The sequence below is a fragment of the Pseudophryne corroboree genome, chromosome 6, assembly GCF_028390025.1.
Source record: "Pseudophryne corroboree isolate aPseCor3 chromosome 6, aPseCor3.hap2, whole genome shotgun sequence".
NCBI classification, from domain to species: Eukaryota; Metazoa; Chordata; class Amphibia; order Anura; family Myobatrachidae; genus Pseudophryne; species Pseudophryne corroboree.
The window spans coordinates 143987936-144012679 of NC_086449.1; the positions used below are offsets into that span (position 1 = coordinate 143987936).

Genomic DNA, 24744 nt, shown 5'->3' on the forward strand with positions numbered 1-24744 from the left:
CATATACTTGCAGACCATTACAAAATGTAACGCTATGCACATATATTTTCATTCCACAGCTCAGAAGAGGTGACCTACGTGGATGCTGTGGCCATCACTCAGGATGCTGAGGCAGCTCGCTGTTTGGCAGTAAAGCTGTTCCATCTGGATGGCTTTAAAAGGTCGCAGGTTGCTGCATATCTTCAGAAAAAGTAAGTATTAAGCCACTGAGGCGTGACATCAGCTCTTATCGCTTGCAAGGCGTTTCCTGCTGTCCTGGTCTCGTTTTCATTAAATAAGCAGGATAGCGCTTTGTTTCAGGAGCCTCACATCACTGCCCTGTTATGCTGTAATGTTTAGCGTTGGACAGTCTACATGTTGGCCTAGACCCCTAAACCTTCCCACTTCAAACTTACCAGCACATAGACAGACTGGAATAGCTGGGTTTCTGTTAATATTCTGATGCTCTGATTAGCTACAGATTTTTCTAACGGGATGTAGTTGGCATCCCGACATACGGGATGCTGGCGGTCTGGAGACCGGTGCTGGAATCCCAACATGTGCCGGAATGCTGATGCCGGAATCCTGAACATAAGTATACCAGGGCGGGTTAGGGTTAGGCTGCGGGGAGGGGAGGGTTAGAGTTAGGCTACGTGAAGGGATGGTTAGGTTTAGGCTGCGTAAAGGGATGGTTAGGGTTAGGCTGCGGGGGGCGGACTAGGGTTAGGTTGTTGGGGAGGGGAGGGTTAGAGTTAGGCTACGTGAAGGGATGGCTAGGTTTAGGTTGCGTGAAGGGATGGTTAGGGTTAGGCTGCGGTGTGAGGGTTAGGCTGCAGGAGGATGGTTAGAGTTAGGCTGCAGAGGGTAGGTTAAGGTTAGGCTGCAGAGGGGAGGGTTAAGGTTAGAATGTGGGGGGGAGGGTTTCGGGTTAGTTTACTTGAGTGCCCCTGACCGCCGACATCCTATCGGCCAACATCCCGTACCCAACCCTGCCACCTTCATCTCCTGCTCGCCTGCATGTGCTATGTTTTACCAAATAAATACAGTAGGGGCGCAAGCGCTAGTCTACTGCACATAGCATCACCTGATCACCACGTGGCTGGACCCTTCCAGGATTCAGTAATAATTAGGAGAATACCTCCATGTGGCTTTTTAGTTTTGCTGATATTACAATATAACACATTGATTAAATAATTAATACTAAATGACTATTTTCATAAGTGCAAAACAATGTACAGTGCAGGGGAGGAATAGGTAAGAGGTCACATGTCCATGGCTGGAGGTTGCTAAATACTGTGTGGAAACGAGTGAGACTTCCTGTTTAGTGAATATAACCCATATGTTTGCTTAGTGGCAAAAGAGTTTTTTTCTGAGACTTTTTTTCTTTTCATAATTATTGTAACTTGTGTTTACTCACTGACATTGGCTTGTCACCTGCTGTACAGCGAGCTGCAATGAGGGCTGTGCACTGTAGGAGAGAGAAAGTGGAGTAATTGCCCGAAGCAACAGACTATGCTAGATAAATGACAGAAGCTGCTTTGGGCAACTTCTCTACTTTATCTCTTTCCAAGGCTTGATACGTCTCCCCCTGTCTGTGTGGTTTGTACTGTGGTCCAATTGCTGACTTGTGTGTCTACCGCTTCCTTGCAGTAATGATTTCAGCGCCATGGTGGCTGAGGAATACCTGTCTCTCTTTGACTTCACAGGGAAGAGCTTGGATGTGGCTCTTAGGTAAGTGAGCAAGAACAGTATTCCTAATCCATGCACTGAGAGAATGGGATGTCTCATGTAACCACACAGGGTGTGATTCTGAGGTGGATGCCGATGTTTGGACAGTTGTGTGATTATTCGCCACTGAAAACGATTATGGCATGTGAGTTCCTCTGAGTGTACGAGCGCTGGCATTAGGGATGGCGAGGCAAAACCATGGGCGTTCCTAGGTGGTGACTAGGAGGCGGCCTGTAGTGAACACAAAAAAAGCCTTTCTCACGGGCAGGCTATGGGTGATACAATGCAAGCAGCCGCGTTCTCAGACTTGGTACCACAGCCACATTGGCTATGCTTAGCCGGAGGTGAGAATGAGACAACACAGCTACATAGGCCATGCTTAGCCGGAGGTGAGTATGAGATAACGAGCCACATAGCCATGCTTAGCCGGAGGTGAGAAGGAGACGCTGAGCCTTCCATAGACAGGTGCAAGGATGGTGAGAGCGATGACGCGCCGAATATCAAATTTTTCCAACCGCTGGCAGACTTACCTTCCATGGTAAATGGGCATTTAGCATATGTTGCCGCATGCAAGTATACAAGGGGAAGGCTTAAATTAGGATTTGCATATTACCGCAACTGTGAATCCGGGTAAAAATCACAATAGCAAATGTCCACCTCCTGAAGCAGGCCCACAATGATGAGCAGTCTCAGTCCTTTATCCCTTCCTAGTTGTGAAATATAATATTAATAACTAACAAACTGTATTTTCAGGATCATTTGTGTGATAAAACAGAAAGAAAGAGAAAAACCACTTGTATTTACTATTTTTATTTTCTTCACCAGTCACAATGGGTAGAACCCTACTCCTCCTTAGGGTGCCGCTACAGTGTGGAATCTGTCTCCTTCCTCTAATTTATTATTACTGTATAGTATAGGCACTAGTACTTAGCAGGGAATAACTTAATGGGAAATAAATGAAATAGCAATCTGGGAACAAATATATTAGCATCTATACAGCAAATGGGAATTCTGCCACCCTTTACCTCCCTCTGCTACTGCATGTTACATCTTCCCTGATGGGGACAAAGACCGGGAACGTGACCTGATATCTTGCAGTACAGGGAATGATGTAAAGAGAAGCTGCCCTCTCCAAACCATGGATTCATTTACTTAAACTAGTGTTCCTGAGGATGTAGCACATTATTATATAAATTCACTGGGAACCGGGGACATCACTGAGGCACTTCATGACTAATATTTATGGGACATTAGTTCTTATTGAATACGTATGCTGTGTATTCAGGAATATTGGTTCAGCCTACAAATCGTCTCCCTTCATTGTGGGTATACAGTAGGTGCTCTTTAAGCTCTGTAGAACGCTGTTGCCTGAGGCTTCAGTGTAATGCATCTGCAATGTTTCAGGTCTCTGTTACAAGAGCTGGTGCTGACCGGGGAAACTCAGGAACGAGAACGGGTCCTGTTCCATTTCTCCACACGTTTCCACAGCTGCAACCCTAAGGACTTCAGATCTGCTGGTGAGCGATTGTTACTTATCCGATGGTTATGCTTGATGTGCCATTTCCTTGCATCATTTGTTAGACTGCACAGGGCTAGAACTCAAACCAGAATGTTGTGCCTGTTTCAGATGCTGTTCATACTCTTACCTGCGCCCTCATGCTGCTTAATTCAGACCTACACGGACAGGTAACATTTTGCCTATCTTTGTATAAGCTTCACCAGATGCTTCTTGTAATTTCAGTATGATGGTAATTAGCAATCTCTGAGTTATACCCTCTTTATCCCACCTGAGCATAGACATGTGCAGGGGTTGTGCCCACACACCATTTATGCAGCACCAACCCAAAAACACAGTCACTAAGCTGGGATCAGCAGACACAGATCCGGCCGTGTACCTGGGGGCGGGGCAGCAAGGCAGTAACGTTGGCTGGTGCTCCGCTGTAAGAAGTGAGGGGGCCTAGTTTAGGGGTGTGGCATGGTAGGGGCACGACTACACCATGCACACCCATAAGGAAAACCTGCACACACCTATACCCCTGAATGGACACTTTCTGTCGTATCTAACGTACATGCTGCTGTTACTGCTCACCACTGACAATAGTCTCCTGAGGGGTCTATTTACTAAGCCTTGGATGGAGATAAAGTACCAGCCAATCAGCTCCCAACTGTCATTTCTCTATCGTCCTAAGTGGATGCTGGGGTTCCTGAAAGGACCATGGGGAATAGCGGCTCCGCAGGAGACAGGGCACAAAAAAGTAAAGCTTTTACCAGATCAGGTGGTGTGCACTGGCTCCTCCCCCTATGACCCTCCTCCAGACTCCAGTTAGATTTTGTGCCCGAACGAGAAGGGTGCAATCTAGGTGGCTCTCCTAAAGAGCTGCTTAGAGAAAGTTTAGCTTAGGTTTTTTACTTTACAGTGAGTCCTGCTGGCAACAGGATCACTGCAACGAGGGACTTAGGGGAGAAGTAGTGAACTCACCTGCGTGCAGAGTGGATTTGCTGCTTGGCTACTGGACACTAGCTCCAGAGGGACGATCACAGGTACAGCCTGGATGGTCACCGGAGCCGCGCCGCCGGCCCCCTTGCAGACGCTGAAGAGAGAAGAGGTCCAAAATCGGCGGCTGAAGACTCCTGAGTCTTCATAAAGGTAGCGCACAGCACTGCAGCTGTGCGCCATTTTCCTCTCAGCACACTTCACACAACAGTCACTGAGGGTGCAGAGCGCTGGGGGGGGCGCTCTGAGAGGCAAATAAAAACCTTATTAGAGGCAAAAAAATACCTCACATATAGCCCACAGAGGCTATATGGAGATATTTAACCCCTGCCTAACTTCAAAAATAGCGGGAGACGAGCCCGCCGAAAAAGGGGCGGGGCCTATCTCCTCAGCACACAGCGCCATTTTCTCTCACAGAAAAGCTGGAGAGAAGGCTCCCAGGCTCTCCCCTGCACTGCACTACAGAAACAGGGTTAAAACAGAGAGGGGGGGCACTGATTTTGGCGATATTGTATATATATAAAAGATGCTATAAGGGAGAAACACTTATATAAGGTTGTCCCTATATAATTATAGCGTTTTTGGTGTGTGCTGGCAGACTCTCCCTCTGTCTCCCCAAAGGGCTAGTGGGTCCTGTCCTCTGTCAGAGCATTCCCGGTGTGTGTGCTGTGTGTCGGTACGTGTGTGTCGACATGTATGAGGACGATGTTGGTGAGGAGGCGGAGAAATTGCCTGTAATGGTGATGTCACTCTCTAGGGAGTCGACACCGGAATGGATGGCTTATTTAGAGAATTACGTGAGAATGTCAACACGCTGCAAGGTCGGTTGACGACATGAGACGGCCGACAATCTATTAGGACCGGTCCAGGCGTCTCAGAAACACCGTCAGGGGTTTTTAAAAACGCCCATTTACCTCAGTCGGTCGACACAGACACAGACACGGACACTGAATACAGTGTCGACGGTGAATAAACAAACGTATTTCTCATTAGGGCCACACGTTAAGGGCAATGAAGGAGGTGTTACGTGTTTCTGATACTACAAGTACCACAAGAAAGGGTATTATGTGGGAGTGAAAAAACTACCTGTAGTTTTTCCTGAATCAGATAAAATAAAATGAAGTGTGTGATGATGCGTAGGGTTACCCCGATAGCAAATATTGGCGTTATACCCTTTCCCGCCAGAAATTAGGGTACGTTGGGAAACACCCCTTAGGGTGATAAGGCGCTCACACGCTTATCAAGTGGCGTTACCGTCTCCAGATACGGCCGCCCTCAAGGAGCCAGCTGATAGGAAGCTGGAAAAATATCCTAAAAAGTATATACACACATACGGTGGTTATACTGCGACCAGCGATCGCCATCAGCCTGGAGATGCAGTGCTGGGTTGGCTTGGTCGGATTCCCTGACTGAAAATATTTTATTCATGTAGAGCATTTAATAGGATGCATTCTATATATATGTATGTGAGATGCACAGAGGGATATTTGCTCTCTGGCATCAAGATAAGTGCGTTGTCCATATCTCCCAGAAGATGTCAGGGACACGACAGTGGTCAGGTGATACAGATCCCATACGGCAGATGGAAGTATTGCTGTATAAAGGGAAGGAGTTATTTGGGGGTCGGTCCATCGGACCTGGGGACCACAGCAACAGCTGGGAAATCCAACCTTTTTTACCCCAAGTTACATCTCAGCTAAAAAAGACACCGTCTTTTCAGCCTCAATCTTTCCTTTCCCATGAGGGCATGCAGGCAAAAGGCCAGTCATATCTGCCCAGACATAGAGATAAGGGAAGTAGACTGCAGCAGGCAGCCCTTTCCCAGGAAAAGAAGCCCTCCACCGCGTCTGCCAAGTCCTCAGCATGACGCTGGGGCCGTGCAAGCGGACTCAAGGTGGGGGGGTAGTCTCAAGAGTCTCAGGGCGCAGTGGGATCACTCGCAAGTTGACCCCTAGATCGTACGAGTATTATCCCAGGGGTAAAGATTGGAGAGTCGAGACATCTTCTCCTCGCAGGTTCCTGAAGTCTGCTTTACCAACGGCTCCCTCCGACAGGGAGGCAGCATTGGAAACAATTCACAAGCTGTATATCCAGCAGGTGATAATCAAAGTACCCCTCCTACGACAAGGAAAAGGGTATTATTTTTCCACACTATATTGTGGTACTGAAGCCAGACGGCTTGGTGACACATAGTCTAAATCTAAAATGTTTGAACACTTACATAAAAGGTTCAAATCGAGATAAAGTCACTCAGAGCAGTGATAGCGAACCGGAAAAAAGGGGACTATATGGTGTCCCTGGACATCAAGGATTACCTCCATGTCCAAATTTTGTCCTTCTCATCAAGGGTACCTCTGGTTCGTGGTACAGAACTGTCAATATCAGTTTCAGACGATGCCGTTTGAATTATCCACGGCACCCCGGGCCTTTTTACCAAGGTAATGGCCGAAAAGATGTTTCTTCAAAGAAAAAAGGCATCTAAATTATCCCTTACTTGCACGACCTAAAAAGGGCAAGTTCCAGAGAACAGTTGGAGGTCGGAAGAGCACTATCTAAAGTAGTTCTTCGACGGCACGACTGGATTCTAAATATTCCAAGAATCGCAGCTGTTTTCCGACGATACGTCTGCTGTTCCTAGGGATGATTCTGGACACGGTTCAGAAAAAGGTTTTTCTTCCCGAGGAAAAAGCCAAGGAGTTATCCGACCTGTCAGGAACCTCCTAAAACCAGGAAAGGTGTCTGTACATCAATGCACAAGAGTCCTGGGAAAAATGGTGGCTTTTTACGAAGCAATTCCATTCGGCAGATTCCATGCAAGAATTTTCCAAAGGGATCTGTTGGACAAATGGTCAGGGTCGCATCCTCAGATGCACCTGCGAATAACCCTGTCGCCAAGGACAAGGGTATATCTTCTGTGGTGGTTGCAAAAGGCTCATCTATTGGAGGGCCGCAGATTCGGCATACAGGATTTGATCCTGGTGACCACGGACGCCAGCCTGAGAGGTTGGGGAGCAGTCACACAAGGAAGAAACTTCCAGGGGGTATGGACGAACCTGGAAAAGTCTCTTCACATAAACATTCTGGTACTAAGAGCAATCTAAAATGCTCTAAGCCAGGCGGAACCACTCCTGCAAGGAAAACCGGTGTTGATTCAGTCGGACAACATCACGGCGGTCGCCCATGTAAACAGACAGGGCGGCACAAGAAGCAGGAGTGCAATGGCAGAAGCTGCCAAGATTCTTCGCTGGGCGGAGAATCACGTAATAGCACTGTCAGCAGTGTTCTTCCCGGGCGTGGACAACTGGGAAGCAGACTTCCTCAGCAGACACGATATTCACCCGGGAGAGGGGGGTCTTCATCCAGAAGTCTTCCACATGCTAATAAACTGTTGGGAAAGACCAATGGTAGACATGATGGCGTCTCGCCTCAACAAGAAACTGGACAAGTATTGCGCCAGGTCAAGAGATCCACAGGCAATAGCTGTGGACGCACTGGTAACACCTTGGGTGTACAAATCAGTATATGTGTTTCCTCCTCTGCCTCTCATACCAAAGGTATTGAAGATTATACGGTGAAGAGGAGTAAGAACAATACTAGTGGCTCCGGATTGGCCAAGAAGGACTTGGTACCCGGAACTTCAAGAGTTGGTCACGGACGACCCGTGCCCTCTACTTCTGAGAAGGGACCTGCTACAACAGGGTCCCTGTCTCTTTCAAGACTTACCGCGGCTGCGTTTGACGGCATGGCGTTTGAACGCCAGATCCTAAAAGGGAAAGGCATTCCAGAAGAAGTCATTCCTACCTTGATTAAGGCAAGGAAGGAAGTCACCGCGAAACATTATCACCGCATTTGGCGAAAATATGTCGCGTGGTGCGAGGATCGGAGTGTTCCGACGGAGGAATTTCAACTGGGTCGTTTCCTACATTTCCTACAATCAGGATTGTCTATGGGTCTCAAATTGAGATCTATTAAGGTTCAAATTTCGGCCCTGTCAATATTCTTCCAAAAAGAATTGGCCTCAGTTCCTGAGGTACAGACTTTTGTTAAAGGAGTACTGCATATACAGCCTCCTGTGGTGCCTCCGGTGGCACCGTGGGATCTAAATGTAGTTTTAGATTTCCTCAAATCCCATTGGTTTGAACCATTGAAAAAGGTGGATTTTAAATATCTCACATGGAAAGTGACTATGTTACTGGCCCTGGCTTCCGCCAGGAAAGTATCTGAATTGGCGGCTTTATCTTATAAAAGCCCTTATCTAATCTTCCATTCGGATAGGGCAGAACTGAGGACTCGTCCGCATTTTCTCCCTAAGGTGGTATCAGCGTTTCACCTGAACCAACCTATTGTGGTGCCTGCGGCCACTGGCGACTTGGAGGACTCCAAGTTGTTGGACGTTGTCAGAGCCTTAAAAATATACATTTCAAGGACGGCTGAAGTCAGAAAATCTGACTCGCTGTTGATACTATATGCACCCAACAAGTTGGGTGCCCCTGCTTCTAAGCAGACGATTGCTCGTTGGATTTGTAACACAATTCAACTTGCTCATTCTGTGGCAGGCCTGCCACAGCCTAAATCTGTTAAGGCCCATTCCACAAGGAAGGTGGGCTCATCTTGGGCGGCTGCCCAAGGGGTCTCGGCATTACAATTCTGCCGAGCAGCTACGTGGTCGGGGGAAAACACATTTGTAAAATTCTACAAATTTGATACCCTGGCAAAAGAGGACTTGGAATTCTCTCATTCGGTGCTGCAGAGTCATCCGCACTCTCCCGCCCGTTTGGGAGCTTTGGTATAATCCCCATGGTCCTTTCAGGAACCCCAGCATCCACTTAGGACGATAGAGAAAATAAGAATTTACTTACCGATAATTCTATTTCTCGGAGTCCGTAGTGGATGCTGGGCGCCCATCCCAAGTGCGGATTATCTGCAATACTGTACATAGTTATTGTTAACAAATTCGGGTTATATTGTTAAGGAGCCATCTTTAAGAGGCTCTTTCTGTTATCATACTGTTAACTGGGTTTAGATCACAAGTTGTACGGTGTGATTGGTGTGGCTGGTATGAGTCTTACCCGGGATTCAAATTGCCTCCCTTATTGTGTACGCTCGTCCGGGCACAGTACCTAACTGGAGTCTGGAGGAGGGTCATAGGGGGAGGAGCCAGTGCACACCACCTGATCTGGTAAAAGCTTTACTTTTTTGTGCCCTGTCTCCTGCGGAGCCGCTATTCCCCATGGTCCTTTCAGGAACCCCAGCATCCACTACGGACTCCGAGAAATAGAATTATCGGTAAGTAAATTCTTATTTTTTCAAACACAGTCTGTGACATGGCAGTTAGGAGCTGATTGGCTGGTACTTTATCTCCGCCCACTTTATCTCCATCCAAGGCTTAGTAAATAGACCCCTTAGTCTGCTATCTTCTTATATTCTGTTTTTAAATAAATTGCACCTTCCTCCTGCAGAATATAGGGAAGAGCATGACCGCACAGGAGTTCATTAATAATCTGGATGGTATGAATGATGATGGCAATTTTCCCCGGGAGCTACTGAAGGTACGTTATTATTCCATGATGTCCAGTGTTTGATGTGTGAGTACAATGGACAGGACAGTAGTGGAGAAAATGGCCGTCATTCACTAAAGACAGAAAGGTTGTGGTACATTGCAAAGTAGAAGGAGATAGGAAGAGAGCTGGCATTCCTGCACAGTACGGACTGGATGTACCGCATTGCATACCAGGAGGAGATAGGGAGAGCCATGGTGTTTCCTGCACAGTACGGACTGGATGTACCGCATTGCATACCAGGAGGAGATAGGGAGAGCCATGGTTTTCCTGCACAGTACGGACTGGATGTACCGCATTGCATACCAGGAGGAGATAAGGAGAGCCATGGTGTTCCTGCACAGTACGGACTGGATGTACCGCATTGCATACCAGGAGGAGATAGGGAGAGCCATGGTGTTCCTGCACAGTACGGACTGGATGTACCGCATTGCATACCAGGAGGAGATAGGGAGAGCCATGGTGTTCCTGCACAGTACGGACTGGATGTACCGCATTGCATACCAGGAGGAGATAGGGAGAGCCATGGTGTTCCTGCACAGTACGGACTGGATGTACCGCATTGCATACCAGGAGGAGATAGGGAGAGCCATGGTGTTCCTGCACAGTACGGACTGGATGTACCGCATTGCATACCAGGAGGAGATAGGGAGAGCCATGGTGTTCCTGCACAGTACGGACTGGATGTACCGCATTGCATACCAGGAGGAGATAGGGAGAGCCATGGTGTTCCTGCACAGTACGGACTGGATGTACCGCATTGCATACCAGGAGGAGATAGGGAGAGCCATGGTGTTCCTGCACAGTACGGACTGGATGTACCGCATTGCATACCAGGAGGAGATAGGGAGAGCCATGGTGTTCCTGCACAGTACGGACTGGATGTACCGCATTGCATACCAGGAGGAGATAGGGTGAGCCATGGTGTTCCTGCACAGTACGGACTGGATGTACCGCATTGCATACCAGGAGGAGATAGGGAGAGCCATGGTGTTCCTGCACAGTACGGACTGGATGTACCGCATTGCATACCAGGAGGAGATAGGGAGAGCCATGGTGTTCCTGCACAGTACAGACTGGATGTACCGCATTGCATACCAGAAGGAGTTAGGGAGAGCCATGGTGTTCCTGCACAGTACGGACTGGATGTACCGCATTGCATACCAGGAGGAGATAGGAAATGATGGCATTCCTTGCACAGTACAGACTGCATGCATCAGTGCACCTAGGCTTAATTAGAAAAATTAGTTTCAATTAGATTTAATCTTGTAGGCAAGTCTACTGAAATGAGGAAATGGTGTAGAGAGCATATATTTGTTGGGCCGTCGGCCGCACGGTCGTCATCTCTGCAGAAGGATTCGCGTTTTTTTAAACCAGCTTTGTGTTGACAGATTGAATCCAGAAAAGTAGATCCTAGGTTCACTTAACCAATGAAAAAAAATCATAATAAAATACAGTATCGTCCGCAGGCAAAATAACTAAATAATAGAAGCATCCCCACTTTCCTGCTTACACCCATAATTAATTTAAAATCTAAAGGATCCTAAATGGAACTCTTATTTTAGCAAAAAAAGAAAACCATAACATGTTCTATAATGCTGCTTTCTGTGGTATTTACAAAGTAGTAGGAGGTTGTGACACGTGGCACCTCCTAACCTCCTACAACGTCTCAGCCTTCCTACCGATAGTGGAGTGTAATGTAGGGACAGTGTAGGTGCACCAGTGCAAAATGTGTGTTTGTTGTGCAGGTTCCATTTTAATGTTTGTATCTGTTATATTGCATTGTGAAATGGTATTATACCATTCTGATTTACTCTTTGTAGGGATTGTACCAGGCGATCCGTGTTGAGAAACTGGAATGGGCTGTGTAAGTAGTAGGACAGGAAAGAGACCTATCATTCTGGAAACTCACCTGCAACGTTAATTTTCCTTTGCCATTCACCCCCAAGGATCATACTGTGTTTTCCTAATACACAGTTTACTATTTCCATACCAGGAGTGAAGAGAAACTAGCAAATGTCAATGAGAAACTGCTGTCAAGGCCAGAAAATCTTCTCTCTGTTCGGAAAAAAAGCTCCCCCTTCTTGGACATACCCGCTCCTGACCCGCAGGCTCCAATTTACAAGCAAGGAACACTTTGCCGAAAAGTACATGCGTACATTGACGGCAAGAAAAGTGAGTGTGTGTGTGGAGGTTATACATATGTGCGTGTGTGTGTATGTGTGCAGCATACCAGTACGGGATCCAGTGCCGGGGTCATCATAGAGGTGAAAATACCTACATAACAAGTTAAAATAACCATAGTACCAGTAAAATGTCTCTGTGGGCGGAATTCAAATGTTTATCCACCGGCAGTCACCAGATGGCGCCCACCAAACGGAATTATTCAATTGTAGGTCTGTTCGAATGCAATGGCTGCCGGCATCTGCATTTCAGCTCACACGCCCCGGGGGTGACACCATCTGTAGCCCCAACACCAACCTCTCCTCACTGCACTGCTCAGAGCACTGTGGGGCCGACTGGTGGTGACCAGTAACCTGTGGTTGAAGCATACTCATATGGAGGAAGGTATGCACAGGTATTCAATATATAGCGGGAGCAGTATATGGAGGAGGGTGGTGTCCTGTATATAGGGGACACTATGTGGAGGGATATGGGAGTGCAGTGTGTATTTTGGGGCAGTATATGATGGGTGGTGCAGTGTACATAGGTGTGTGTGTCCCGAACGGAGCTCCGTCGCGTTCCCTCCAGTAGCAGCTAGCGGCACCACAGAGGTGAGTGGCAGCGTTGGCCTTATTTTTATATATTTAAATATATATTATAATATAGAATACCAGCGGCACTCCCACGGACTTGTAGAAACGTAATATTATATTATCAAATGATCTGCAATTCATCTTATGCCAGCTAAATGTCACCGACACTTCGGGGCCATGCCAGACCTTTTTTTCACGGTGTTAGCACGCAGTTGAGTAAATACAGGAATGAAGCTTCATTCATACTCGACTGCGTGCTAACGCCGTGAAAAAAGGGCTGGCATGGCCCCGAAGTGTCGGTGACATTTAGCTGGCATAAGATGTATTGCAGATATTTGATAATATAATATTACATTTGTACAAGTCGGTGGGAGGGCCGCTGTTTTTCTTTCCATATCCACATCTATCGAGAAGGCACCCAAGAAAGTTATTCCCTTCAAGGAGAGTGCCGGTTCACCACTTAGATATATAGATATGTAATACCATATTGAAAAATTCTGCATCCCTCTCGACACTGTCCCTATCTTCCCATACCACTCCACTCTCTCCCAACCCCTTCTCCCTCTGTCTTCCTCAAGTCCCTATCTGACCCAACCCCTCCCCATTCCCTACCTGTCCATATAGCCACGATCTTTCTCCCCAGCCCCTTCTCAGTATTGTTATTATTATTAGCAGCAGCAGGTTAAGAGGCTGTAACATCTCCCTGCAGTATCACTTTCACCTGTGACAGCTTGCAGTACACAAAGGAGTCATTTGGTCTGTTTGGCACCCTCTAGTGATTGCCGACACACATAGCAGAGGTGATGAGCAGCATTAGCCATTTATTGTGTAGGATAAGCTCTTCAGTTGCAGACTGTGGTCTTGACGCTCCATACTAGTCCTCAGCTTAATCCATGTGTACTGATTCTTCATAAAAATCCTAAAATATGCTTGTAATGGAGACACATTTCATTGCCTATTATTTCATCAGAGTTAATTACTTTCTCCTGATTTAATGAATTAATACAAACAGGAATTACTGTGCATGTTGATTTTATATACATATATGTACTAAATCTCAATGCTGCTTCTTACTGTTTGCTAACCTTTCCCCTTTTACTACTGAAGCTCCATGGGGAAAGCGAGGCTGGAAGGCGTTCCACACTGTGCTTAAAGGGATGCTGCTCTTCTTCCTAAAGGTATGGTCACTTCCATAGAGCATAGGAAAACTGTCACAATGGGAAATATTAAGGCCTGCAGTGTACACTTCTCTTAGAGACATTGTAACCTATTATCCAACAGTTATACAGCCTCTGATGCATCAACCCTTCCCCTTATTTAGCACGTGCATGATTATTAGGTTAAGCTTGTCACCATATTAAAAGAAAATAAAAACCTTCTTTTCTGTTTTATGTACAAGACTTAGAACTAGCCTGTTTTACACTCCGCTGTGTCTTGCTTTTGTCACCTGAGCAGGATGAGTACAGGTCTGACTTCCAGTTCCCGGAGGAAGTGATCAGTGTACACCATGCTCTGGCTGAGAAGGCGAGAGAATACACCAAGAGACCCCATGTCTTCCGGCTGCAGACTGCTGATTGGCGCGTCTTCCTTTTTCAAGCTCAGTGAGTAACAATGTGTATATGCTTTGTTTATCCAGGTTTGGTCTGTGGTGTAACAATACAGCATATCCCTGTAGGGCAGCGGCATCTAGCAATTTATTCTTTCGCATGTTTCGCTGTCTGCATATGCATCTTTGTGAACGTATGCACAATTTAGTGTCATACGCATTTCTGCCATTTCTCTTTAGCCACTAAATGGGAATTTCCGGGCAGCAACATTGCGAATACATACAAGAGAACCGTTTCATGTGTGTGTGGTGGGCATGTAGCCAGAGTTATTTGCCATTCTGAGTTATGCAAAGCATTCTGGATGCCAAATCCAGTAGCATATCTTGCACCTCTCATGGGGTAGGTGTAAGTACTGATGATGAGGATAATGATGATGGCTGCTCTTGCGTGCAGAAGAGTGGGGAGCTGCAATCGCAGTATTCGTACAACTCTCAGCGTATGTATAGTCATATTAGCACTCCAGTCTCAATGCGTTCTGTTTGTAAAATGACCAAGCTGATTGGTTGATACTTTATCTCTCTCCACTTTACCTTGCTCTAAGCTTTGACACATCTCTCCATAGTGTTTATGATTTGTGTTAAGCGGATTCACAACAACAGCGGTATGCCTACTTTGTCATATTCTGTTGTGGTTTTTCTGTACACCTTATGTGATTGTTTCTCCTTATCTGTGTATATACTATTTTCGTGTATATTTACAAGGAGGTAGGTATCTGATGGAGAAGGTAGAGCTTAGTCTGTAGGGGCTAGGGGGACCCACTATGTACATATAGGGCTTTACCTGGTAGAACATGCAGAGGTAGTAGAATCAGATGGGGGTAGCATATGTTATTGTGGTGAGATGGGTTTTAGAGAATGCTGATCAGGTTGGGCAGGGAGTGAGGAGCAATGGGAGAGGAGGGAGGAAAAATAAGAATTTACTTACCGATAATTCTATTTCTCTAACGTCCTAGTGGATGCTGGGGACTCCGAAAGGACCATGGGGAATAGCGGCTCCGCAGGAGACTGGGCACAAAGTAAAAGCTTTAGGACTAGCTGGTGTGCACTGGCTCCTCCCCCTATGACCCTCCTCCAAGCCTCAGTTAAGATTTTGTGCCCGAACGAGAAGGGTGCAATCTAGGTGGCTCTCCTGAGCTGCTTAGAGTAAAAGTTTAAATAGGTTTTTTATTTTCAGTGAGACCTGCTGGCAACAGGCTCACTGCATCGAGGGACTAAGGGGAGAAGAAGCGAACTCACCTGCGTGCAGAGTGGATTGGGCTTCTTAGGCTACTGGACATTAGCTCCAGAGGGACGATCACAGGCCCAGCCATGGATGGGTCCCGGAGCCGCGCCGCCGGCCCCCTTACAGTTGCTGAAGCAAGAAGAGGTCCATAAATCGGTGGCAGAAGACTTTCCTGTCTTCATAAGGTAGCGCACAGCACTGCAGCTGTGCCCATTGCTCTCAGCACACTTCACACTTCAGTCACTGAGGGTGCAGGGCGCTGGGGGGGGGCGCCCTGGGAAGCAATGAATTTACCTTATTTGGCAAAAAAATACATCACATATAGCTCCTGGGCTATATGGATGTATTTAACCCCTGCCAGTTTTCCAGAAAAAAGCGGGAGAAGAGCCCGCCGTGAAGGGGGCGGGGCCTATCTCCTCGGCACACAGCGCCATTTTTCCCACACAGCTCCGCTGGTAGGAAGGCTCCCAGAATCTCCCCTGCATCCTGCAACTACAGAAACAGGGTAAAAAAGAGAGGGGGGCACTTATTTGGCAAAATAACAGATATAAGCAGCTATAAGGGATAGACACTTATTGTAAGGTTGTCCCTATACATATATAGCGCTCTGGTGTGTGCTGGCAAACTCTCCCTCTGTCTCCCCAAGGGGCTAAGTGGGTCCTGTCCTCTATCAGAGCATTCCCTGTGTGTGTGCTGGGTGTCGGTACGTGTGTGTCGACATGTATGAGGAGGAAAATGATGTGGAGGCGGAGCAATTGCCTATAATGGTGATGTCACCCCCTAGGGAGTCGACACCTGAATGGATGGCCGTAATTAAGGAATTACGTGACAGTGTCGGCACGTTACAGAAAACTGTTGACGACATGAGACAGCCGGCAGCTCAGTTAGTGCCTGTCCAGGCGTCTCAAACACCGTCAGGGGCTATTAAACGCCCGTTACCTCAGTGGGTCGACACGGAGCCAGACACTGACTCCAGTGTCGACGGTGAAGAAACAAACGTATTTTCCAGTAGGGCCACACGTTACATGATCACGGCAATGAAGGAGGTTTTGCACATCTCTGATACTGCAAGTACCACAAAAAGGGGTATTATGTGGGGTGTGAAAAAACTACCCGTAGTTTTTCCTGAATCAGATGAATTGAATGAAGTGTGTGATGAAGCGTGGGTTACCCCCGACAAAAAACTGCTAATTTCTAAAAAATTATTGGCACTATATCCCTTCCCACCAGAGGTTAGGGCTCGTTGGGAAACACCCCCTAGGGTGGATAAGGCGCTCACACGCTTATCAAAACAAGTGGCGTTACCGTCTCCAGAAACGGCTGCCCTTAAGGAGCCAGCAGATAGGAGGCTGGAAAATATCTTTAAAAGTATATACACTCATACTGGTGTTATACTGCGACCAGCAATCGCCTCAGCCTGGATGTGCAGTGCTGGGGTGGCTTGGTCGGATTCCCTGACTGAAAATATTGATACCCTGGACAGGGACAATATATTATTGACTATAGAGCATTTAAAGGATGCATTCCTATATATGCGAGATGCACAGAGAGACATTTGCACTCTGGCATCAAGAGTAAGTGCGATGTCCATTTCTGCCAGAAGAGGATTATGGACGCGACAGTGGTCAGGGGATGCGGATTCCAAACGGCATATGGAAGTATTGCCGTATAAAGGGGAGGAGTTATTTTGGGGCGGTCTATCGGACCTGGTGGCCACGGCAACGGCTGGGAAATCCACCTTTTTACCCCAAGTCACCTCGCAGCAGAAAAAGATACCGTCTTTTCAGGCTCAGTCCTTTCGTCCCCATAAGGGCAAGCGGGCAAAAGGCCACTCATATCTGCCCCGGGGCAGAGGAAGGGGAAAAAGACTGCAACAGACAGCTTCTTCCCACGAACAGAAGCCCTCCCCCGCTTCTGCCAAGTCCTCAGCATGACGCTGGGGCCTTACAAGCGGACTCAGGCACGGTGGGGGCCCGTCTCAAGAATTTCAGCGCGCAGTGGGCTCACTCGCAAGTGGACCCCTGGATCCTGCAGGTAGTATCTCAGGGGTACAAATTGGAATTCGAGACGTCTCCCCCTCGCCGGTTCCTGAAGTCTGCTTTACCAACGTCTACCCCCGACAGGGAGGCGGTATTGGAAGCCATTCACAAGCTGTATTCCCAGCAAGTGATAATCAAGGTACCCCTCCTACAACAGGGAAAGGGGTATTACTCCACGCTGTTTGTGGTACCGAAGCCGGACGGCTTGGTGAGACCCATTTTAAATCTGAAAGCCTTGAACACTTACATAAAAAGGTTCAAGTTCAAGATGGTCACTCAGAGCAGTGATAGCGAACCTGGAAGAAGGGGACTACATGGTGTCTCTGGACATCAAGGATGCTTACCTCCATGTCCCAATTTGCCCTTCTCACCAAGGGTACCTCAGGTTTGTGGTACAGAACTGTCACTATCAGTTTCAGACGCTGCCGTTTGGATTGTCCACGGCACCCCGGGTCTTTACCAAGGTAATGGCCGAAATGATGATTCTTCTTCGAAGAAAAGGCGTCTTAATTATCCCTTACTTGGACGATCTCCTGATAAGGGCACGGTCCAGAGAACAGTTAGAGGTCGGAGTAGCACTATCTCAAATAGTACTACGACAGCACGGATGGATTCTAAATATTCCAAAATCGCAGCTGATTCCGACGACACGTCTGCTGTTCCTAGGGATGATTCTGGACACAGTACAGAAAAAGGTGTTTCTCCCGGAAGAGAAAGCCAGGGAGTTATCCGACCTAGTCAGGAAACTCCTAAGACCAGGCCAGGTGTCAGTGCATCAGTGCACAAGGGTCCTGGGAAAGATGGTGGCTTCTTACGAAGCGTTTCCATTCGGCAGATTCCACGCAAGAACTTTTCAGTTGGATCTGCTAGACAAATGGTCCGGATCGCATCTTCAAATGCATCAGCGGATAACCCTGTCTCCAAGGACAAGGGTGTCTCTCCTGTGGTGGTTACAGAGTGCTCATCTCCTAGAGGGCCGCAGATTCGGCATTCAGGATAGGGTCCTGGTGACCACGGATGCCAGCCTGAGAGGCTGGGGAGCAGTCACACAGGGAAAAAATTTCCAGGGCTTGTGGTCAAGCATGGAAACGTCACTTCACATAAATATCCTGGAACTAAGGGCCATTTACAATGCCCTAAGTCAGGCAAGGCCTCTGCTTCAGGGTCAGCCAGTATTGATCCAGTCGGACAACATCACGGCAGTCGCCCACGTAAACAGACAGGGCGGCACAAGAAGCAGGAGGGCAATGACGGAAGTGGCAAGGATTCTTCGCTGGGCGGAAAATCATGTGATAGCACTGTCAGCAGTGTTCATTCCGGGAGTGGACAACTGGGAAGCAGACTTCCTCAGCAGACACGATCTTCACCCGGGGGAGTGGGGACTTCACCCAGAAGTCTTCCACATGATTGTAAACCGTTGGGAAAAACCAAAGGTGGACATGATGGCGTCTCGCCTCAACAAAAAACTGGACAGATATTGCTCCAGGTCAAGGGACCCTCAGGCAATAGCTGTGGACGCTCTGGTAACACCGTGGGTGTACCGGTCAGTGTATGTGTTCCCTCCTCTTCCTCTCATACCAAAAGTACTGAGAATCATAAGAAGGAGAGGAGTAAAGACTATACTCGTGGCTCCGGATTGGCCAAGAAGGACTTGGTACCCGGAAATTCAAGAGATGCTCACGGAAGACCCGTGGCCTCTACCTCTAAGACAGGACCTGCTCCAGCAGGGACCATGTCTGTTCCAAGACTTACCGCGGCTGCGTTTGACGGCATGGCGGTTGAACGCCGGATCCTGAAGGAAAAAGGCATTCCGGATGAAGTCATCCCTACCCTGATCAAAGCCAGGAAGGATGTAACCGTACAACATTATCACCGTATTTGGCGTAAATATGTTGCGTGGTGCGAGGCCAGGAAGGCCCCTACGGAGGAATTTCAACTGGGTCGATTCCTGCATTTCCTGCAAACAGGACTGTCTATGGGCCTCAAATTAGGGTCCATTAAGGTTCAAATTTCGGCCCTGTCGATATTCTTCCAAAAAGAACTAGCTTCTGTTCCTGAAGTTCAGACGTTTGTCAAGGGAGTACTGCATATACAGCCTCCTTTTGTGCCTCCAGTGGCACCTTGGGATCTCAATGTAGTGTTGGGATTCCTAAAATCACATTGGTTTGAACCACTCACCACTGTGGACTTGAAATATCTCATAAAAGCCCTTACCTAATTTTTCATACGGACAGGGCAGAATTGAGGACTCGTCCTCAATTTCTCCCTAAGGTGGTTTCAGCATTTCACTTAAACCAACCTATTGTGGTGCCTGCGGCTACTAGGGACTTGGAGGATTCCAAGTTGCTGGACGTAGTCAGGGCCCTGAAAATATATGTTTCCAGGACGGCTGGAGTCAGAAAATCTGACTCGCTGTTTATTCTGTATGCACCCAACAAGCTGGGTGCTCCTGCTTCTAAGCAGACGATTGCTCGTTGGATTTGTAGTACAATTCAGCTTGCACATTCTGTGGCAGGCCTGCCACAGCCAAAATCTGTAAAAGCCCATTCCACACGGAAAGTGGGCTCATCTTGGGCGGCTGCCCGAGGGGTCTCGGCTTTACAACTTTGCCGAGCAGCTACTTGGTCAGGGGCAAACACGTTTGCTAAATTCTACAAATTTGATACCCTGGCTGAGGAGGACCTGGAGTTCTCTCATTCGGTGCTGCAGAGTCATCCGCACTCTCCCGCCCGTTTGGGAGCTTTGGTATAATCCCCATGGTCCTTTCGGAGTCCCCAGCATCCACTAGGACGTTAGAGAAAATAAGAATTTACTTACCGATAATTCTATTTCTCATAGTCCGTAGTGGATGCTGGGCGCCCATCCCAAGTGCGGATTGTCTGCATTACTTGTACATAGTTATTGTTACAAAAATCGGGTTATTGTTGTTGTGAGCCATCTTTTCAGAGGCTCCTTCTGTTATCATGCTGTTAACTGGGTTCAGATCACAAGTTGTACGGTGTGATTGGTGTGGCTGGTATGAGTCTTACCCGGGATTCAAAATCCTTCCTTATTGTGTACGCTCGTCCGGGCACAGTATCCTAACTGAGGCTTGGAGGAGGGTCATAGGGGGAGGAGCCAGTGCACACCAGCTAGTCCTAAAGCTTTTACTTTGTGCCCAGTCTCCTGCGGAGCCGCTATTCCCCATGGTCCTTTCGGAGTCCCCAGCATCCACTACGGACTATGAGAAATAGAATTATCGGTAAGTAAATTCTTATTTTCTCATAGTCCGTAGTGGATGCTGGGGACTCCGTAAGGACCATGGGGAATAGCGGCTCCGCAGGAGACTGGGCACATCTAAAGAAAGCTTTAGGACTATCTGGTGTGCACTGGCTCCTCCCCCTATGACCCTCCTCCAAGCCTCAGTTAGGATACTGTGCCCGGACGAGCGTACACAATAAGGAAGGATTTTGAATCCCGGGTAAGACTCATACCAGCCACACCAATCACACCGTATAACCTGTGATCTGAACCCAGTTAACAGCATGATAACAGAGGAGCCTCTGAAAGATGGCTCACAACAATAATAACCCGATTTTTGTAACAATAACTATGTACAAGTATTGCAGACAATCCGCACTTGGGATGGGCGCCCAGCATCCACTACGGACTATGAGAAATAGAATTATCGGTAAGTAAATTCTTATTTTCTCTAACGTCCTAAATGGATGCTGGGGACTCCGTAAGGACCATGGGGATTATACCAAAGCTCCCAAACGGGCGGGAGAGTGCGGATGACTCTGCAGCACCAAATGAGAGAACTCCAGGTCCTCCTCAGCCAGGATATCAATTTTGTATAATTTTACAAACGTATTTGCTCCTGACCAAGTAGCTGCTCGGCAAAGTTGTAAAGCCGAGACTCCTCGGGCAGCCTCCCAAGATGAGCCCACCTTCCTTGTGGAGTGGGCATTTACAGATTTTTGGCTGTGGCAGGCCTGCCACAGAATGTGCAAGCTGAATTGTACTACAAATCCAACGAGCAATAGTCTGCTTAGAAGCAGGAGCACCCAGCTTGTTGGGTGCACACAGGATAAACAGCGAGTCAGATTTCCTGACTCCAGCCGTCCTGGAAACATATATTTTCAGGGCACTGACAACGTCTAGCAACTTGGAGGCCTCCAAGTCCCTAGTAGCCGCAGGCACCACCAATAGGTTGGTTCAGGTGAGACGCTGAAACCACCTTGGGGAGAAACTGAGGACGAGTCCTCAATTCCGCCCTGTCCGAATGGAAAATCAGATAAGGGCTTTTTCAGGATAAAGCCGCCAATTCTGACACGCGCCTGGCCCAGGCCAGGGCCAACAGCATGACCACTTTCCATGTGAGATATTTTAACTCCACAGATTTAAGTGGTTCAAACCAATGTGACTTTTGGAACCCAAAACTACATTGAGATCCCAAAGTGCCACTGGAGGCACAAAAGGAGGCTGTATATGCAGTACCCCTTTTACAAACGTCTGAACTTCAGGGACTGAAGCTAGTTCTTTTTGGAAGAAAATTGACAGGGCCGAAATTTGAACCTTAATGGACCCCAATTTCAGGCCCATAGACACTCCTGTTTGCAGGAAATGTAGGAATCGACCCAGTTGAATTTCCTCCGTCGGGCCTTACTGGCCTCGCACCACGCAACATATTTTCGCCAATTGCGGTGATAATGTTTTTGCGGTTACATCCTTCCTGGCTTTAATCAGGATAGGGATGACTTCATCCGGAATGCCTTTTTTCCTTCAGGATCCGGCGTTCAACCGCCATGCCGTCAAACGCAGCCGCGGTAAGTCTTGGAACAGACAGGGTCCTTGCTGGAGCAGGTCCCTTCTTAGAGGTAGAGGCCACGGATCCTCCGTGAGCATCTCTTGAAGTTCCGGTTACCAAGTCCTTCTTGGCCAATCCGGAACCACGAATATAGTGCTTACTCCTCTCCATCTTATCAATCTCAGTACCTTGGGTATGAGAGGCAAAGGAGGGAACACATACCCTGACTGGTACACCCACGGTGTTACCAGAGCGTCTACAGCTTATTGCCTGAGGGTCCCTGGACCTGGCGCAATACCTGTCGAGTTTTTAATCATGTGGAAGACTTCTGGGTGAAGTCCCAACTCTCCCGGGTGGAGGTCGTGCTGAGGAAGTCTGCTTCCCAGTTGTCCACTCCCGGAATGAATACTGCTGACAGTGCTATCACATGATTTTCCGCCCAGCGAAGAATCCTTGCAGCTTCTGCCATTGCCCTCCTGCTTCTTGTGCCACCCTGTCTGTTTACGTGGGTGACTGCCGTGATGTTGTCCTACTGGATCAACACCGGCTGACCTTGAAGCAGAGGTCTTGCTAAGCTTAGAGCATTGTAAATGTCCCTTATCTTCAGGATATTTATGTGAAGTGATGTCTCCAGGCTTGACCATAAGCCCTGGATATTCCTTCCCTGTGTGACTGCTCCCCAGCCTCGCAGGCTGGCATCAGTGGTCACCAGGACCCAGTCCTGAATGCCTAATCTGCGGCCCTCTAGAAGATGAGCACTCTGCAACCACCACAGGAGGGACACCCTTGTCCTTGGTGACAGGGTTATCCGCTGATGCATCTGAAGATGCGATCCGGACCATTTGTCCAGCAGGTCCCACTGGAAAGTTCTTGCGTGGAATCTGCCGAATGGGATTGCTTCGTAGGAAGCCACCATTTTACCCAGAACCCTTGTGCATTGATGCACTGAGACTTGGCTCGGTTTTAGGAGGTTCCTGACTAGCTCGGATAACTCCCTGGCTTTCTCCTCCGGGAGAAACACCTTTTTCTGGACTGTGTCCAGGATCATCCCTAGGAACAGAAGACACGTCGTCGGAACCAGGTGCGATTTTGGAATATTGAGAATCCAATCGTGCTGCCGCAACACTACCTGAGATAGTGCTACACCGACCTCCAACTGTTCCCTGGATCTTACCCTTATCAGGGAATTGTCCAAGGAAGGGATAACTAAAATTCCCTTCCTTCGAAGGAATATCATCATTTCGGCCATTACCTTGGTAAAGACCCGGGGTGCCGTGTACCATCCATACGGCAGCGTCTGAACTGATAGTGACAGTTCTGTACCATAAACCTGAGGTACCCTTGGTGAGAAGGGTAAATTTTGACATGAAGGTAAGCATCCTTGATGTCCCGAGACATCATGTAGTCCCCTTCTTCCAGGTTCGCAATCACTGCTCTGAGTGACTTAATCTTGAATTTGAACCTCTGTACGTAAGTGTTCAAAGATTTTAGATTTAGAATCGGTCTCACCGAGCCGTCCGGCTTCGGTACCACAACAGTGTGGAATAATACCCCGTTCCCTGTTGCAGGAGGGGTATCTTGATTATCACCTGCTGGGAATACAGCTTGTGAATGGCTTCCAAAACTGTCTCCCTGTCAGAAGGAGACATCGGTAAAGCCGACTTTAGGAAACGGCGAGGGGGAGACGTCTCGAATTCTAATTTGTACCCCTGAGATATCACCTGAAGGATCCAGGGGTCTACTTGCAAGTGAGCCCACTGCGCGCTGAAATTCATTGAGACGGGCCCCCCACCGTGCCTGATTCTGCTTGTAAAGCCCCAGCGTATACTGAGGGCTTGGCAGAGGCGGGAGAGGGTTCCTGGGAACTGGCTGATTTCTGCAGCCTTTTTCCTCTCCCTCTGTCACGGGGCAGAAATGAGGAACCTTTTGCCCGCTTGTCCACGAAAAGACTGCGCCTGATAATACGGCGTCTTCTCATGTTGAGAGGCGACCTGGGGTACAAACGTGGAATTCCCAGCTGTTTCCGTGGCCACCAGGTCTGAAAGACCGACCCCAAATAACTCCTCCCTTAATAAAGCAATACTTCCAAATGCCGTTTGGAATACGCATCACCTGACCACTGACGTGTCCATAACCCTCTACTGGTAGAAATGGACAACGCGCTTAGACTTGATGCCAGTCGGCAAATATTCCGCTGTGCATCACGCATATATAAAAATGCATCTTTTAAATGCTCTATAGGCAAAAATATACTGTCCCTATCTAGGGTATCAATATTTTCAGTCAGGGAATCCGACCACGCCAACCCAGCACTGCACATCCAGGCTGAGGCGATTGCTGGTCGCAGTATAACACCAGTATGTGTGTAAATACCTTTTAGGATACCCTCCTGCTTTCTATCAGCAGGATCCTTAAGGGCGGCCATCTCAGGTGAAGGTAGAGCCCTTACAAGCGTGTGAGCGCTTTATCCCCCCTAGGGGGTGTTTCCCAACGCACCCTAACCTCTGGCGGGAAAGGATATAAGGCCAATAACATTTTAGAAATTATCCGTGGTTATCGGGGGAAACCCACGC

At 48.0% G+C, this 24744-nt stretch overlaps 1 protein-coding gene across 4 annotated transcripts in view; it reads left to right on the plus strand.

The window, feature by feature from the left end:
• Positions 1–24744, plus strand: part of LOC134936741 (PH and SEC7 domain-containing protein 4-like) — a 109253-nt gene that overhangs the window by 71848 nt on the left and 12661 nt on the right. For all 4 annotated transcript variants that reach the window (XM_063931959.1, XM_063931958.1, XM_063931961.1 and 1 more), the window contains exons 5-13: positions 60–191; positions 1630–1710; positions 3112–3224; positions 3335–3393; positions 9661–9750; positions 11583–11626; positions 11756–11934; positions 13623–13693; positions 13971–14116. In XM_063931959.1, the coding sequence (XP_063788029.1) occupies positions 60–191; positions 1630–1710; positions 3112–3224; positions 3335–3393; positions 9661–9750; positions 11583–11626; positions 11756–11934; positions 13623–13693; positions 13971–14116 (915 nt within the window). The remainder of the gene's footprint in view (positions 1–59; positions 192–1629; positions 1711–3111; positions 3225–3334; positions 3394–9660; positions 9751–11582; positions 11627–11755; positions 11935–13622; positions 13694–13970; positions 14117–24744) is intronic.